Source organism: Lotus japonicus, chromosome 1 (assembly GCF_012489685.1).
Source record: "Lotus japonicus ecotype B-129 chromosome 1, LjGifu_v1.2".
NCBI classification, from domain to species: Eukaryota; Viridiplantae; Streptophyta; class Magnoliopsida; order Fabales; family Fabaceae; genus Lotus; species Lotus japonicus.
Genome location: NC_080041.1, coordinates 4734128 through 4748687, shown reverse-complemented (window position 1 = coordinate 4748687; position 14560 = coordinate 4734128). Strand labels below are relative to the sequence as shown.

At 32.9% G+C, this 14560-nt stretch overlaps 2 protein-coding genes across 4 annotated transcripts; both read left to right on the top strand.

Moving 5' to 3' along the window:
• Positions 1-228: 228 nt before the first annotated feature.
• Positions 229-7176, top strand: LOC130746025 (DNA polymerase I A, chloroplastic/mitochondrial-like). The gene is made up of 7 exons (XM_057598560.1): positions 229-327; positions 431-463; positions 546-740; positions 1348-1440; positions 1540-1752; positions 2210-2299; positions 6470-7176. Exons 1-7 carry the CDS (start codon positions 229-231, stop codon positions 6629-6631), a joined length of 885 nt encoding a protein of 294 aa, XP_057454543.1. The 3' UTR covers positions 6632-7176.
• A 1059-nt stretch (positions 7177-8235) lies between these two features.
• Positions 8236-10893, top strand: LOC130733159 (uncharacterized). Of its 3 annotated transcripts, none has more exons than XM_057585260.1 (2): positions 8236-8373; positions 9361-10893. In XM_057585260.1, exon 2 carries the CDS (start codon positions 9441-9443, stop codon positions 9957-9959), a length of 519 nt encoding a protein of 172 aa, XP_057441243.1. In that variant the 5' UTR covers positions 8236-8373; positions 9361-9440; the 3' UTR covers positions 9960-10893. The 3 variants fall into 3 exon arrangements, with proteins under 3 accessions (XP_057441243.1, XP_057441244.1, XP_057441245.1); XM_057585261.1 differs by lacking the exon at positions 8236-8373 and adding an exon at positions 8382-8501; XM_057585262.1 differs by lacking the exon at positions 8236-8373 and adding an exon at positions 8514-8961.
• Positions 10894-14560: the final 3667 nt, after the last annotated feature.

The following is a 14560-nucleotide window of genomic DNA, read 5'->3' as shown; positions in this document are numbered from 1 at the left end:
CTCTTTTGGCGTCTCAATATTTAAAAATTATCTTTTTTTATTAATTCTATATGTTTAGGCATTTCTTGTGCATTTTCTTCATTTTATTTATTGATTGAATATATAATTTGACTTTTAAAAAAAATTGAAAAACGATTTTACGCAATTCAATGTAATTAAATAGAAGATATTTTAAAAATCATTGTAGAACTTTGCAGCGGTTAGAAACCGCCGCAAAAAAGAGGCAGAATGAATTACCGAATCTGCGGCGCTTTTAAGCGCCGCTATATTCTGCGGCGGTTATTCCAACGCTTGCATATAAGCGCCGCAGAACGGCCCCCGACGCTCGTAACTGCGGCGCTCAAGGAAACGCCTCATTATACATTTTGCGGCGGTTTTAACCGCCGCAAAATGCTTCCAGAAACGCCGCAAAATGCCTTTTTTTCTGTAGTGGAATTCTCTTATAGTTGCTGATTATGGGCAGGTTAGTAGTTTATATGGTTGAATATTTGAGCTATTTCCTACAAATTTCATTCTGTTAATAACAATGTTATGTATTGCTACAGCTGGAACTTAGGATTCTTGCACATCTTGCCAGCTGTAAGAGCATGTTGGATGCCTTTAAAGCTGGGGGAGATTTCCATTCAAGAACTGCAATGAATATGTACCCATATATTCGTGAAGCAGTTGAGAAGAAACATGTGCTTCTTGAATGGCATCCTCAGCCTGGTGAAGATAAACCTCCAGTTCCTCTATTGAAGGTAAATTGTCTGCTGATGATAGTAAATAATCTTTGCTTTAAATTGTGTGCAAGTATTGGCTCTCTCTTTAGTTTGGTATGCCTTGTAAGTTGTAACTGATAGCATCAGATATAGTGAGCTCCAGAGTGCTTGCATTGCTTCCATCAAATGCAAATACAATAAAGATACTTTATTAAAAATTAGAACAAAGACCCTGAGCTTATGAATTCTTCAATAGAATTACAGTAGAGCTACTGCACATTGGAATACTCTGTTAAGCGGGAAACATTGAATGTTGCACTCATAGGGGGATTGCATTTTATTTATGATGGGCTTCGAAATATGTATGAAAGCTAATTGAGTTTGTAAATCTATAATGTATTTAATTTATGATGGGCTTCCAAATATGTATGGAAGTTAATTGAGTTTGTAAATGTCTAATGTATTTAATAATGTTTATGCATATTAATAAAAATAAATCAAATATTATAGGCCTAGGTAAGCTTGTTAAGGTGATGCCCTTCCCACAAAATATGGAAAGCTTGCATTAGCAGTTTTTACCATTATAACCATCTGTTCCATAATTTGGTCATGATTCTATTTTGTACTTCTTTCCACTGAATTACAGGATGCCTTTGGTTCTGAAAGAAGAAAAGCTAAAATGCTTAACTTCTCAATTGCATATGGGAAGACTCCAGTGGGGCTTTCCAGGGATTGGAAGGTAATTCAATTACTTGTGATGAGGGATTTATAGAGGTTGTAAGGTGCATGGTTTATTATTTGCTTGTCCAAAAAAGGGTCACATATGTTTTTCTCTCAGGTTTCTGTGAAAGAAGCTAAGAAAACAGTTGACCTTTGGTACAACGACAGAAAAGAAGTTTTGCAATGGCAAGAGGAGCGTAAAAAAGAAGCTCGCGAGTTTCATTGTGTTCACACATTGCTAGGGCGAGCCCGGAGGTTCCCTTTGATGGCCCAAGCTAACACCTACCAGCAAGGTCACATTGAGCGAGCTGCTATTAATACTCCAGTGCAGGTCATTAATCTTTCAAATAGACTAATACTATAACATGTTCCCCCCCCCGTGTTCATCAAACTATCACTACACAGTCTATAGGATCACCTTACAGTGCAGTGCACACAATTGTTTATCCAACCACAAGAAAGATGAAAAACTCATAATAGAGTAGGTGTACTATATATAATCAGTTACATTTTTGGCACTTATCCCTTTTAAGGACAACAGTGAATAGTGAGACCTTGTCATTTAAGTGTGTGTTTGGATCAGCTTCTTTTTTTAAAACCAGTTCTGGCACCAAGAAGCTACTTGTAAAAGAATTTCCAAACACGCACTAAAACTTGACAATTCCTATATGATCCAAAGTTTAGGATTCACTTCGTTTATCTTATAGTAACCTGGTCCTTTCAGTTGAGATGCCATTAGTTCATGCAAACCTTTCTTTTATGGGTTTCTGATTTGTAGAATGCAACAGGGTAGTGCTGCTGATGTTGCCATGTGTGCCATGTTACAAATTTCTAATAATAAACGGTTAAAGGAGCTTGGGTGGAAATTACTTCTACAGGTAATTTTATGCCTCAATTTCTGCTCTTTTCAATTTCCTTGCTCACTTTTGTTGGTGTATTATATAAGGGGTGTATCAACTGAGAGGTAAGATGGAGTGGGAATTGACTATACAACCATACATAGATGGTCAGGATTGGTTTCATCGAAATTTAATCTTGACCATTCAATTTAAGCATCCATATAAAATTAAATGGTCAATATTAGCTTTTCTCCACTACAACAAAAATGGTCTTTAGCGACTAATTTTTAGCAGCAATAACGCTATTGCTGGCAACTTACTTGAAAGGTTAAAAAATTTGTGGCAATTAATTGATGAATACCTGCAATTATGACAATTGCTACTAAAAATTGTAACTTCGCGTTATAACTACTTTACCACTTTTTTCTCTTTTCGTTAACCTTTTTTATCTGATTGCGGAGCCTTTTTCTTCGTGCTGTGAGAGAAGCGGAGAGGCGGCGAAGGTGAACCAGAGGCGGCGGCGTCGAACCCTAGCAGTGCCGTCCAGAGGAAGCGGAGTGGTGTCCACCGATCTTGACGGCGAGCCAAATTGGGATCGCGCATAGTGCAGGAAATGATTGAATTCTCCATTTTCCCGAGAAAGTGAAAGATCTCTTCTCTCACTCTCTTTCAATCTCTTCACTCCTTTTGTTCTTGATGTGTAGGTAATTGAAAACCACCTCGTGTTGTTTGCTCCCATTGCAACGGTAATAGCAGCTAGTCGAAGCAGAAGCACATCTTCCCCCTGTGACTGCAAGCTTCACCGAGGTAGGAGAAAGGAGTTTCATTCAATTTTGGGATTCCAGTTAGCTAAAATTTTGATGCATAACCCTGTTATCTGATTCTAAACCTATTTTAGTATATCAACTTCGATTACCTTTTTCTCTTCAGTTAGATAAATTTGTTTTCTTCAATTTGGGGATTCCAGGTTTCTATTCATTATTCTTCTCTTTGATTTTCGTTGATAAACTTGGAACTATTGGTTCTTGTCAAATTTGTTCAAATTGAAAATGTGCGACCTATCCTTATTGTGTCCCACAATTAGGGCTTGATCGATGGCTAATTATTATCAAAATGTTCTAGATTCTGCTTTCCTTTTTCTGAATTCGATATTTCTTTTGTGACTTTGTGCAGCATTGAATTTTTCTTGTTGATTGTGTATTGAGCAAAGGGAGCAGAAGGTTTCAGTGGGACACAATGAGTGGCGTGTTCAAGCCTTCAAGGGATATGAACGCCTACGAGCTTTCCGTGAATCAAGTAAAAAAATGTGCGCCGCAGCTGGTGCTCTTGATGGAGGTATTTGAAATTCATCTTTTATCTTACTCCTTTTTTATGATATTTGAAGTTTTTTGTATTTTGTCCTGTGTGCCACTGTATTTCCACTTATGAGAGTCAATTGCCAAATAGACAGGTGTTTAAAATTAAGAATGAACTTGACTTGATTACAATACATGATATAAAAGAAACAGTCTTTAGTAATATAAGCTTAAGCCGATGGAATGGTGATGAAATGTGAGGACTATGAAGGAGCCTGAAGCTGATGGATGCAAAATTAGCTAGTTTGTGCAGCATATTTATATTATAACACCTAACAAAGTTTAAATTGTTTGAAACTTTTAGATTTGTGTGTCTTTTATCTATTATCCATTTGCATTTACTTGTGCCTTCCCGAGGGTTTGGGCTTGCAGCTGGCTTTTTACTTTTCACTTTTTTTTTTCAAACCCTTTAGAAGGGTAGTGGCTGGGTCAGGAACATTATGTTGGAACACAGGCTGGGTTCCTTTGTTTCTGTCACCTCTTGATTTTGAATCTTTCATTTGTTCTCCATTAAGGTTGATTTGTTCAGAGTTTGACAATGCAGGTGATGCTGAGTTTTGGGTTCTTTTGGCCGAGTTGCTGGGAATATGAAAGGTAATTTCCAATGGGGAAAGAAAGAATACTGGGGAAGAAAGTAGTTTTGGGTTTTTTGCATTCTATCCTGCTTTGCTTTCCCAAGTTCGTTTATTGCATGAACAACAATTAGCCTTGTGTGATATGTTTTTTATTGTATATCTGAAGCCAATCTGGAAGGTAAGTTTTTTAATCTGAAATCTCCACTCTAACTTCCTATCTCTATCTTTTATTGTTTACAGGTTGTTTAATAATATGAAACTCTTTATTGGTTATGCCTTTAAACACTATGAACAAGTAAGAATTACTTTGCTACTGTGTGGCTGTTGTTCTTATTCATTTAGATTGAACTCACTACTTGTATAAGCAAGTGTGCATCTCTAAAGGGTTACTGTGATTTTTGTTAAAGTTGATTGGTGATTGGCATTGCTCAAGCGCTCAATCTTTTTTGTCTATTATTTAGGCAAAATCCACCAAGAAAATCGTGTTGAGCTTCAATGCCAGGTTGCAAACATGTCTCCCAACATACTATCAAGGTAAGCGTAAGTGTGTGTTCTAGTATTATCATTTTTTATGTGGCTTATGGTTGCCTGGCCAACGGTAGGTTCGTTTTTAATCACTGAACCAGGGAAATGAAAATTTGTTGTCTTGTTCCTGAATTGTAATCACCAAGAAAATTACTTCTCAAGTAAGTAACCTTTATTTCTCCTTCTCCTTTTGTGAAAACTACATAGCTGGCTTGGTAATTTGTTTTGTGCTAAATTCTCATATTGTGAAGTAGAAAGAAATACTTCTCTCCTTTGACATTTTCTTTGGGTAGATGACACGATATTTATTAACTATCAATTTGTTTGAAGTAATTTGAATGATGGATAATATATGCTCACACATTGTATTCTTATACATGAGACTTATAAGTGTGTGCTTTCTGGCATGCTAGCTTATGTTATGGTTTTATGACCTTTGCTCTTTTTTTTGGCAGTATCTGTGTAGCATCTTCATAAAAGTAAAGCTTGAGTGCTTGACATAAAGTGCTGGAGATTTAAATTTATAAGCTTTTGAAGGTAACTGTGAAAATTTAAACTATAAGCAGATTTTGAAGCTGTTTTCACCTGGGTTTTCCTTTACCTGTTTGTCATAAATTTATTTTTAGATAATCTTGTTGTTTTTCACTTCTTAGGGACACAAAGGTATGTTTTCGGTATCATAGTTATCGTAAAATGATTGCTGTTAATTCAGTTTCCATATGTTATAATGACATGATCATGATGTATATTAATTGTGAGTATGACATCTTCATGGATTGACTTTTAGATGATCATGATGCACACTACCTATTTAAGAGTTAAACCTTCCGCAATTTGAGGTGAAATTAAAATGATAAGGTGTCTTAAATTGTAAAACTGTGATGCTTTGCCGCTGTTTGACATTAATGTTTCCTAACTTGTTTGGTGTTGGTAAATGATGAATTGGTTTAAAATCTGATTTGTAGAGTATTTTAGTCATTAGTGTTCATACTTCCATGGTTTTCTGCTACTTTAGTTCTGAAACTATATTATACAAGGTAATGAATTCAGTGGTAAGAGCATTAGCGCTAGTGTAAGTTTTATGCAAGTAGATTTGATTTGTAAGCTCTATTTTTTGGCAGCTAAGAAACTAATTTCTGGCGGTTTGGAACCGCCAAAATTTGTATTAAAAAGCCTCATATTTGGCAGCAATAGTTAATGCCGGAAATTATGGCCGCTAAATGATGACTGCTTTTCCCGGCCATTTTTACGCCTTTACCGGCGCACGGTAAAAGCGCCGGCAAAGCCTTTGCCGACCCCCGATGCACCGGCGAAGTCGCGTTTGCCGGTAAAAGCAATTGCGGCCATTTTTATTGCCGCTAAAGGATATATTTATTGCCAGTAAAAAGCCTTTTTGTTGTAGTGCTCATGTGCTCACGCTCTTGTGATACTCTGTGTGTGTCAAACACACACATCTATGTATTCTTGTAGTACATACTCTTCCATCTTTAAGCAAGATACCTGACCTGTATGGTAGCTGGCTAGCTGGTAAGTTATTTCTAATTTTAGTTTTTAAAAAAATCGAAAAAAGAGAATAATTGTCACATTGTGAGAGTGGATGAACTGACTCTTTACTGCTTTGAGGAGACTGAATTTGCTCTCAAGTTTAGTTGCTATTTTCTGATATTCAGGATATTTGAAATCTGAATGTTTTTGGATATCTTTGACATGCTTCCGTGATAATCTTGTTAAGACTTTTTGATATGACAAAGCAGGTTCATGATGAAGTCATATTGGAAGGACCAACTGAATCAGCTGAGGTTGCAAAGTCTATAGTTGTTGAGTGCATGTCCAAACCCTTTTATGGCAAGAATATTCTTAATGTTGATCTCTCTGTTGATGCCAAGTGTGCTAAAAACTGGTACTCTGGAAAGTAGTAGGTACTTAAGGGTGGGTTTGGAACCGTGTTACCGTTGCTCCAGACGTGCGTAATTGCCAAAACTATGATATAAAGGTTTTGAAAAAATGTACATATGTAAACTATGGACGCGGATACTAACATACACTAAGATATACAGCATGAAAAGTCATGGCTGTATTTGGGAGATGCTATCTGATTGCAATTAAAAGAGGGTGCAACCTTGGTGCTTGTTTTGTCAAGGCAACATCAATGCCTTAAGTATTATGTGCTTGATTCTATAGAGGTTTTGGAATGCTTTCGTAATAATACCAAAGCATAGTGCATTTAAGGGAGTTTGTTGTGATTTCATATATCCTAGGCATAATCAGAGAAGTAAGATTTTGTGGTTCAATGGAAATCCATATATATTGAATCAGGATGCAGCAAAAGGCCAAAACAAAACCACTGGCCTTGGTTGTTTACTGCGTTACTTGGCAGGTTTTCATGCCTTGCATCTTTTAGCTTGATGCAAACTTGATCTGGAATGTATATAAAGAATATGATGAAGTGAGAATTCTTGAATTTCTATTGATCTCATTTAACCTTTTCTTTTTTTATTAAAGTCATGATAGTTTAAACTTAATCTATTGTTTGTGTAAAATGTTTTCACTATGAACTCTACCGAAATAAAAACAATATCATTAAGTAATTTCACAATAAAATATTTAATTTACATATAAGCAAGTTTCAAAATTAACAATTAAGAAAGTTTCAATTTTTTTTTTAAACTTCAAAAAAAAAAAAAATTACACCGGTAGTCTTACGCCATTCAATAATTTTGTCCTGAAATCCACGGTTGGATTGAAAGCCATAATCACAGATTATACTATGTAAATTTTACATTAATCCAAATTTTTTAACTCTGTTATCAAGATATGCTAAGATTAGCCTCACATAAACACTTCAAAATATATGAAAATAAGGATGTCCTGATTATAGTTACTTAAATTTACAAAAAAATAAAACAAATGAGGAGGATGATGGAAAACTATAATTCAAATGTTGGATTCGCAAAAAAAAAGCTATATAAAGTTATTGATGATGTAAGATTACTAAAGTCTTACACAAGTGCAAGTTGATTCCTCCACTTACTAATACAATGAAAATTCAAAATGTAAGTTATCAAATTAATAAATATTAAGAAAATGAACATGTGAGTTTTTATTTTCTCTTTCCCTTTCATCAATCATATCTTCCACCCATTCTTTTATTTCTATTTAAAATTGAGTGTCCCCATTGAGATCTACTCCCACCAATTTCTATAAAAGTGATCAATAATCACAAAGCCAATGACAATGAAAGAAAGTACTACTAGTAATGAGTAACTGCATTCCAATTTCCTACCAGTCTTTATTATTGTTCATGATTATGAATTGATTTCTTTATTCAATTGTGTGTGAATATTTGGTGAGAAAATTAACTTTTCCACATCAGTGGAACCGCACGCTCCACAACAAGACACGCAGACAGAAAGTGTACCTTTAAATATGGGCTAAAATGTGTCATGTTTTTCTAGAATAGAAGATCATTTTGTCAAACAAGTTGCCTGCATTCAAAAACAAAGTTTCATTTTCCAAGAATTTAATCTCACAAACAATAAAAAAATAAAATTATTTATCAAAAAATAAAAATAAAAAATAAAATTTTAAATAAATAAATAAATGGTGCCTAACTGTGTACTGGTTCTGTTACAAATCTACAATTTCCAAACGCGCAGAGGTATGATACCCATCTCTGCTTCCAATCGATTTTGATCTTATCTGTGTTACCCTTGTGGATCCAAACTCGAAAGTCTGTGTCTTTTTTAATTCTGCAACTCTGCATTGTAGTTTTACTAATCTATGAATGTAAGACAATTTGATTGAATTGAAAGTCAATGCCTTTTTGTTTCTTTTTTGTTCAAGCTAAATCATTGATTTTCTGTTGGTAATTCTGTGTATGCTTCTTTGAATTGTCAAAAAAATTGATTCTTACTTTGATTTAACTGTCTTTTGAGGAAGCTGGTTTTGTTTCACCCTTCTATGGATTCTGCTAATGTGGATAGTGACATAGTGTTTCAGATTTTGTTCTGCTTCATCATAACCATTTTGATTTGGTTGTAATTTTGGTTTTTTCATAGACACAGTATCATGTGAGATGATTATAGCTGAGTTGAGTTGACATTCTGTTCTCATCCTGAATTCATGATATGTGGTTGCTACCTCATGGCATACAGAGAGAAAGAGAAATTTTGAGATCATGGTCCATAGTCTATAATTTTTCCGACTCGGTGACCCGCATTTTTCGATTTAACCAACATGAATCAAGGTTTTTTACCATCCTCCTGCAACTAGTTTTGGTTTGGAAAATGGGTATCCTTGTTTTGTAGGATAAAATTTCTAGAAGCTTGGTGGGGATTGCTATTTTGAACTATTTCAGAATTGCTGTTCTTCTGTTTGTTTGATTTGGTCCTCTTTCTTTATTTTCAATACTAACTAGATAACGGAAGACAAAACTGCCAACTAGTTTTGTAATAGCATATTTTGGATCAACTTTTTTCTCTCAAGTCTCAGAATCAGTTCGAGCACACAGAAGCTACTCATAGTCACCGAAGCTTCTCTCATAATTGATTTCAGCTTTAAATGTGATCATACATCTTGTTTCAAAACATGCACGAAGAAATTTATGGCTTTATATCTCAAATCATTGGGTGACACTAATGTACAGGTAATTGAATAACTCTGCTGGGAGCGTCCATCTCGAAGACTCGAATATTTGGATCTTTGATTTGAGGTAATAGGAGCATCATGGCTCAGAGACTTGAAGGTATTAAGGGTGGAGGAGGATCCATCAAGCTTGGGACCACTGGAACAATCAGTTCCTTAATGACAAGAGAATTGGATCAAATCTCTTCTATACCACATAAGCAGGTACCTTCAACTTCAAGAAGTAAACCTAGAACACTTCCAGTTTCTGTTCCCTGTAGTAGTACAAGTACAATCCCAAAAAGACTACAACCAAGAAAATCATCAGATGAAGCCAGTAGCAGCAGCAGAAGCAGTAAAAGTACTACAAACCATAGAATCACTGGGGATGTGATGTCCCAGAAAACAAAAGCTAATGGCAGAAAAACCCATAGAACACCCATGCTTGGTTCTGATAACTTTGACAGAAGTCCAGTCATTGAGAAAAATAATAAAAAGATACCTAACATTGTTGAAGTTGTGGACATAAAATGTGGGAAGGCAGAGAAGGCTTGGGCTACCCCTTTAACGAGTCGTCTTAAGAAGCTCGGTTTCTCAAAGCTCTCTGAGAGCATTATCTAAACATGGAAATTTTTTGTATCAGACCTCAGGTTCCTATAACTGAAAGATGAAGTCCCATTTGGCCTACCCTGGTCTGATACATCCACCATAGAGCACATGCTTGGTAGGAGCTTGCTACTTCCGCGCTTTTTCTTTGTATTTTCTGCTGTGGATGCAATGGTGCATCTTGAAGTTGTGCTGATAGAGGAACCAACATCTGTGATTTTGGACTTGTTCCTATGTGGCCTGTCTTGGGAATTTAATTCAATCCGGCTTAAGTACTCAATCTCTTGCATTATGAGCGACGCAACTGTGCCCCGGGTGCCTATTTCTACCGGAGGAAATCCAGCTATCTCCTTTGGGTCAAGGGTAGTGGATTTATGCATGCTTTCTGTGGCTGGTGTTGAGGATAAAGCAAATTCTTCTGATTTGAGAAGGGTTGTTTGCGGTTTTGTTCTCATGGGTAAACTGCAGAGAGACTCGGGCATTTTCTTTTGTTTCAAGAGATTTTGTTTCAAAGAATTCTTCACCTTATCTGACTGCATGGCATGAGGTTGTGTAGTTGGGAGATTGGTTAATAACAATGTCACACCAATCATGTGCTTGCAGTTATAGCACAAGAGCTCCTAACTACTGTACCATCCTTTTATCTACTTTAAGTTTCACCATGTTTCTAGGTACATTACATGCTAGGTCATTGTTTGGAAGTTGGAACTCTTGTCAATTTGTAGTGGATCTGATGGGATTCATGTGAATGGTTCCATTGATGTTTTGAGTAAGTTGGTGTTGTATTCTGGTGTCTTAATTGGCAAGGAATAGTAGGCTAACTAGGTCAGGAAAGCAACTAGTTATTAGAGTGCTTTTTCAGATTTTGGAAGTATGGATGGCTTTATTTGAGTTGGCTCTATCTACTTTGTAATTTATATTTATATGAGATTATGTGGGGTGTGGGAAAGATGTCACATTATTTACGAAATCTAATTTTATCAATGAGTTGGACTTTTATCTTGAAATTAGCCAAAAACCCTGTTAGGAAAACCATGATGCAGGGTTCATATCTTTCCCTTCACTCAAAAGTTGTTTGGAAAATATTTTGTAGACACCCTTTTAGGTGTAGTAGATTGCAAAAGGAAGAGAAGGGATATATGATATGGCATGAGGGGAAGAGAGATACAGAAAGAAAAATGGGATGTATATATATCTGGTGTTAGTACTCTTTAGGTGTCTAGGAATTTTGTTGTCTTGCCACTGTATTTTATGCTATCCTACTGATTCTTTAAAATATCATGACGTACGTTTGGGAACCCTTATATGATTGATTCTCCAGTCAAAATAAGAAGTTTATGCGAGTAAGTTTTTGAGATTCAAAAGGGTAGTAAGAGAAGCTGATTCTATAGGTGTCATAATTACTTTATGAATAATAACCCTTGCACACTTATTACATCTATACTTTTTGAGAGAGATAGAGATAGAGATAGATTAGAGAGAAATTAGAGATATCATAGATGGTGTGATCAAAATAGAAGAGAGAGATAGGAAGTGGAATTTATATGGAAGAGAAATTGATGTGTGAATAAATTATAACTCTTGCTCTATATATCATTGAACTCATTTCTTTCCTCAATTGTACTTTGACTTGTATCGTTTATTGCTACCCTACTTTAGAACCCCCAAAGGAGATCAAGTTAGAGGAACTTGTGTCTTTACCCTCCAGAAGCTGACACTGCTGGTGGACCCTCATCATGATCTTTGTGGTGGAATCACTCACGGGTAGTTCATTCTCTTGGACTTATTGGCCATAGATTTCATTTCAAAAGCTGGGAAAAAACGAAATAATCAAAGCTAAGAAGTGTCCTTTCTCATTCACGAATAAGATCAGTTTCTTTCTATTCTATCCATATAGTGCATTTTAAGAATACATGGCATGCCTTTCTTTTTAAGCTCCTTCTAGCCACAAAGAGGAACACCAACACAATCATACATAGGAATAGATAGGCACAACTTGGTATGAGTAAGTGAACATCATAGGGGCAACCATAGTTTGATCTAATAGAAAAGCAACGTTTTCTTGCTTTTACTCAAACCTTGGTTTGAGACTTAACATCATATTCAAATGCATATCAATGTGATTTTGCCAAACATATTTGTGGACTATACTTAGGTCCCGCTTAAAACAGCTTATCTTATAACAAACACTTATACAAATGTTTACAAGAACTTATGTAAGTATTTTGTGGTCTATCTATCTATGTTCTTGCCCCCTATGAGAGGGTTGTTCTCATAGATCTTGTTATCAATAATATGCATCTTTTGTTCTCAAAAAAAAAATATTCTATATTTTAGTTAATATATGTGTGAAAAATTATAAATTCATTAAAAATTAATTAATATTATCATTAATGAAAGGTTATAAGTAAATAACATAGACAATTATTTAAAACTTCAAACTTTTTTCTCGTTAAAATAGGAAATAGATTTCTCAGTTAACTATTTTAACTAGATTTTAATACTTGTACATTTTCTATGTGTAAAATTATAAATTAATTTATTTTTATAGTTTTGGAATATCTGTGATGATAATTAATATTTAACTAATTTTAAAATTTAATTTTATAACTATTATATATGTGAGAGGTTTTACAATCAATTTTCTTTTTAAATTGCAAATCGATGTTTGCCCAATAGGGGAGATTCAAGGCAACGAAATAGAATTGTTAACTAACTATTTCATTTCAATACTTTGCATATTTGTTATATATTAAAATATATTAATTTCATTTTATTAATTTTTAAAGTTTGTGGTTATAATTTATATTTAACTAATTTAATTATTCTATACTTTAGTTATTATATGTGTGAAAAATTATAAATTCATTAAAAATTAATTAATATTATCATTAATGAAAGGTTATAAGTAAATAACACAGACAATTATTTAAAACTTCAAACTTTTTTTCTCGTTAAAATAGGAAATAGATTTCTCAGTTAACTATTTTAACTAGATTTTAATACTTGTACATTTTCTATGTGTAAAATTATAAATTTATTTATTTTTATAGTTTTGGAATAGCTGTGACGATAATAAATATTTAACTAATTTTTAAATTTAATTTTATAACTATTATATATGTGAGAGGTTTTACAATCAATTTTCTTTTTAAATTGCAATCAATGTTTGACCAATAGGGGAGATTCAAGGCAACGAAATAGAATTGTTAACTAACTATTTCATTTCAATACTTTTCATATTTGTTATATGAGTTTAATGGATATGCACTGACAGTGTAAAATAGTTTTACACAGTCATCCAATCAAAGCATGCCACATAGGAGAGATAATTACAGTTGACTTTAATTTTAATTAAAAGAATAAGATATTTTTTGATTTGGCGGAATTCAATTGGATGTCTGTGTAAAACTATTTTACACTGTCAGTGCATATCCATTAAACTCTTGTTATATATTAAAATATATTAATTTCATTTTATTAATTTTTAAATTTTGTGGTTATAATTAATATTTAACTAATTTAATTATTCTATATTTTAGTTATTATATGTGTGAAAAAATTATAAATTCATTAAATATTAATTAATATTATCATTAATGAAAGGTTATAAGTAAATAACATAGAAAATTATTTAAAACTTCAAATTCTTTTTCTCGTTAAAATAGGAAATAGATTTCTCAATTAACTATTTAACTAGATTTTAATACTTGTATATTTTCTATGTCTAAAATTATAAATTAATTTATTTTTATAGTTTTGGAATAGCTGTGATGATAATTAATATTTAAATAATTTTAAAATTTAATTTTATAACTATTATATATGTGAGAGGTTTTACAATCAATTTTCTTTTTAAATTGCAATCAATGTTTGACCAATAGGGGAGATTCAAGGCAACAAAATAGAATTGTTAACTAACTATTTCATTTCAATACTTTGCATATTTGTTATATATTAAAATATATTAATTTCATTTTTTTAATTTGTAAATTTTGTGATTATAATTAATATTTAACTAATTTAATTATTCTATACTTTAGTTATTATATGTGTGAAAAAATTATAAATTCATTAAAAATTAATTAATATTATCATTAATGAAAGTTTATAAGTAAATAACATAGACAATTATTTAAAACTTCAAACTTTTTTCTCGTTAAAATAGGAAATAGATTTCTCAATTAACTATTTTAACTAGATTTTAATACTTGTATATTTTCTATGTGTAAAATTATAAATTAATTTATTTTTATAGTTTTGGAATAGCTGTGATGATAATTAATATTTAACTAATTTTAAAATTTAATTTTATAACTATTATATATGTGAGAGGTTTTACAATCAATTTTCTTTTTAAATTGCAATCAATGTTTGACCAATAGGGGAGATTCAAGGCAACGAAATAGAATTGTTAACAAACTATTTCATTTCAATACTTTGCATATTTGTTATAAATTAAAATTTATTAATTTCATTTTATTAATTTTTTAATTTTGTGGTTATAATTAATATTTAACTAATTTAATTATTCTATATCTTAGTTATTATATGTGTGAAAAATTATAAATTCATTAAAAATTAATTTATATTATCATTAATGAAAGGTTATAAGT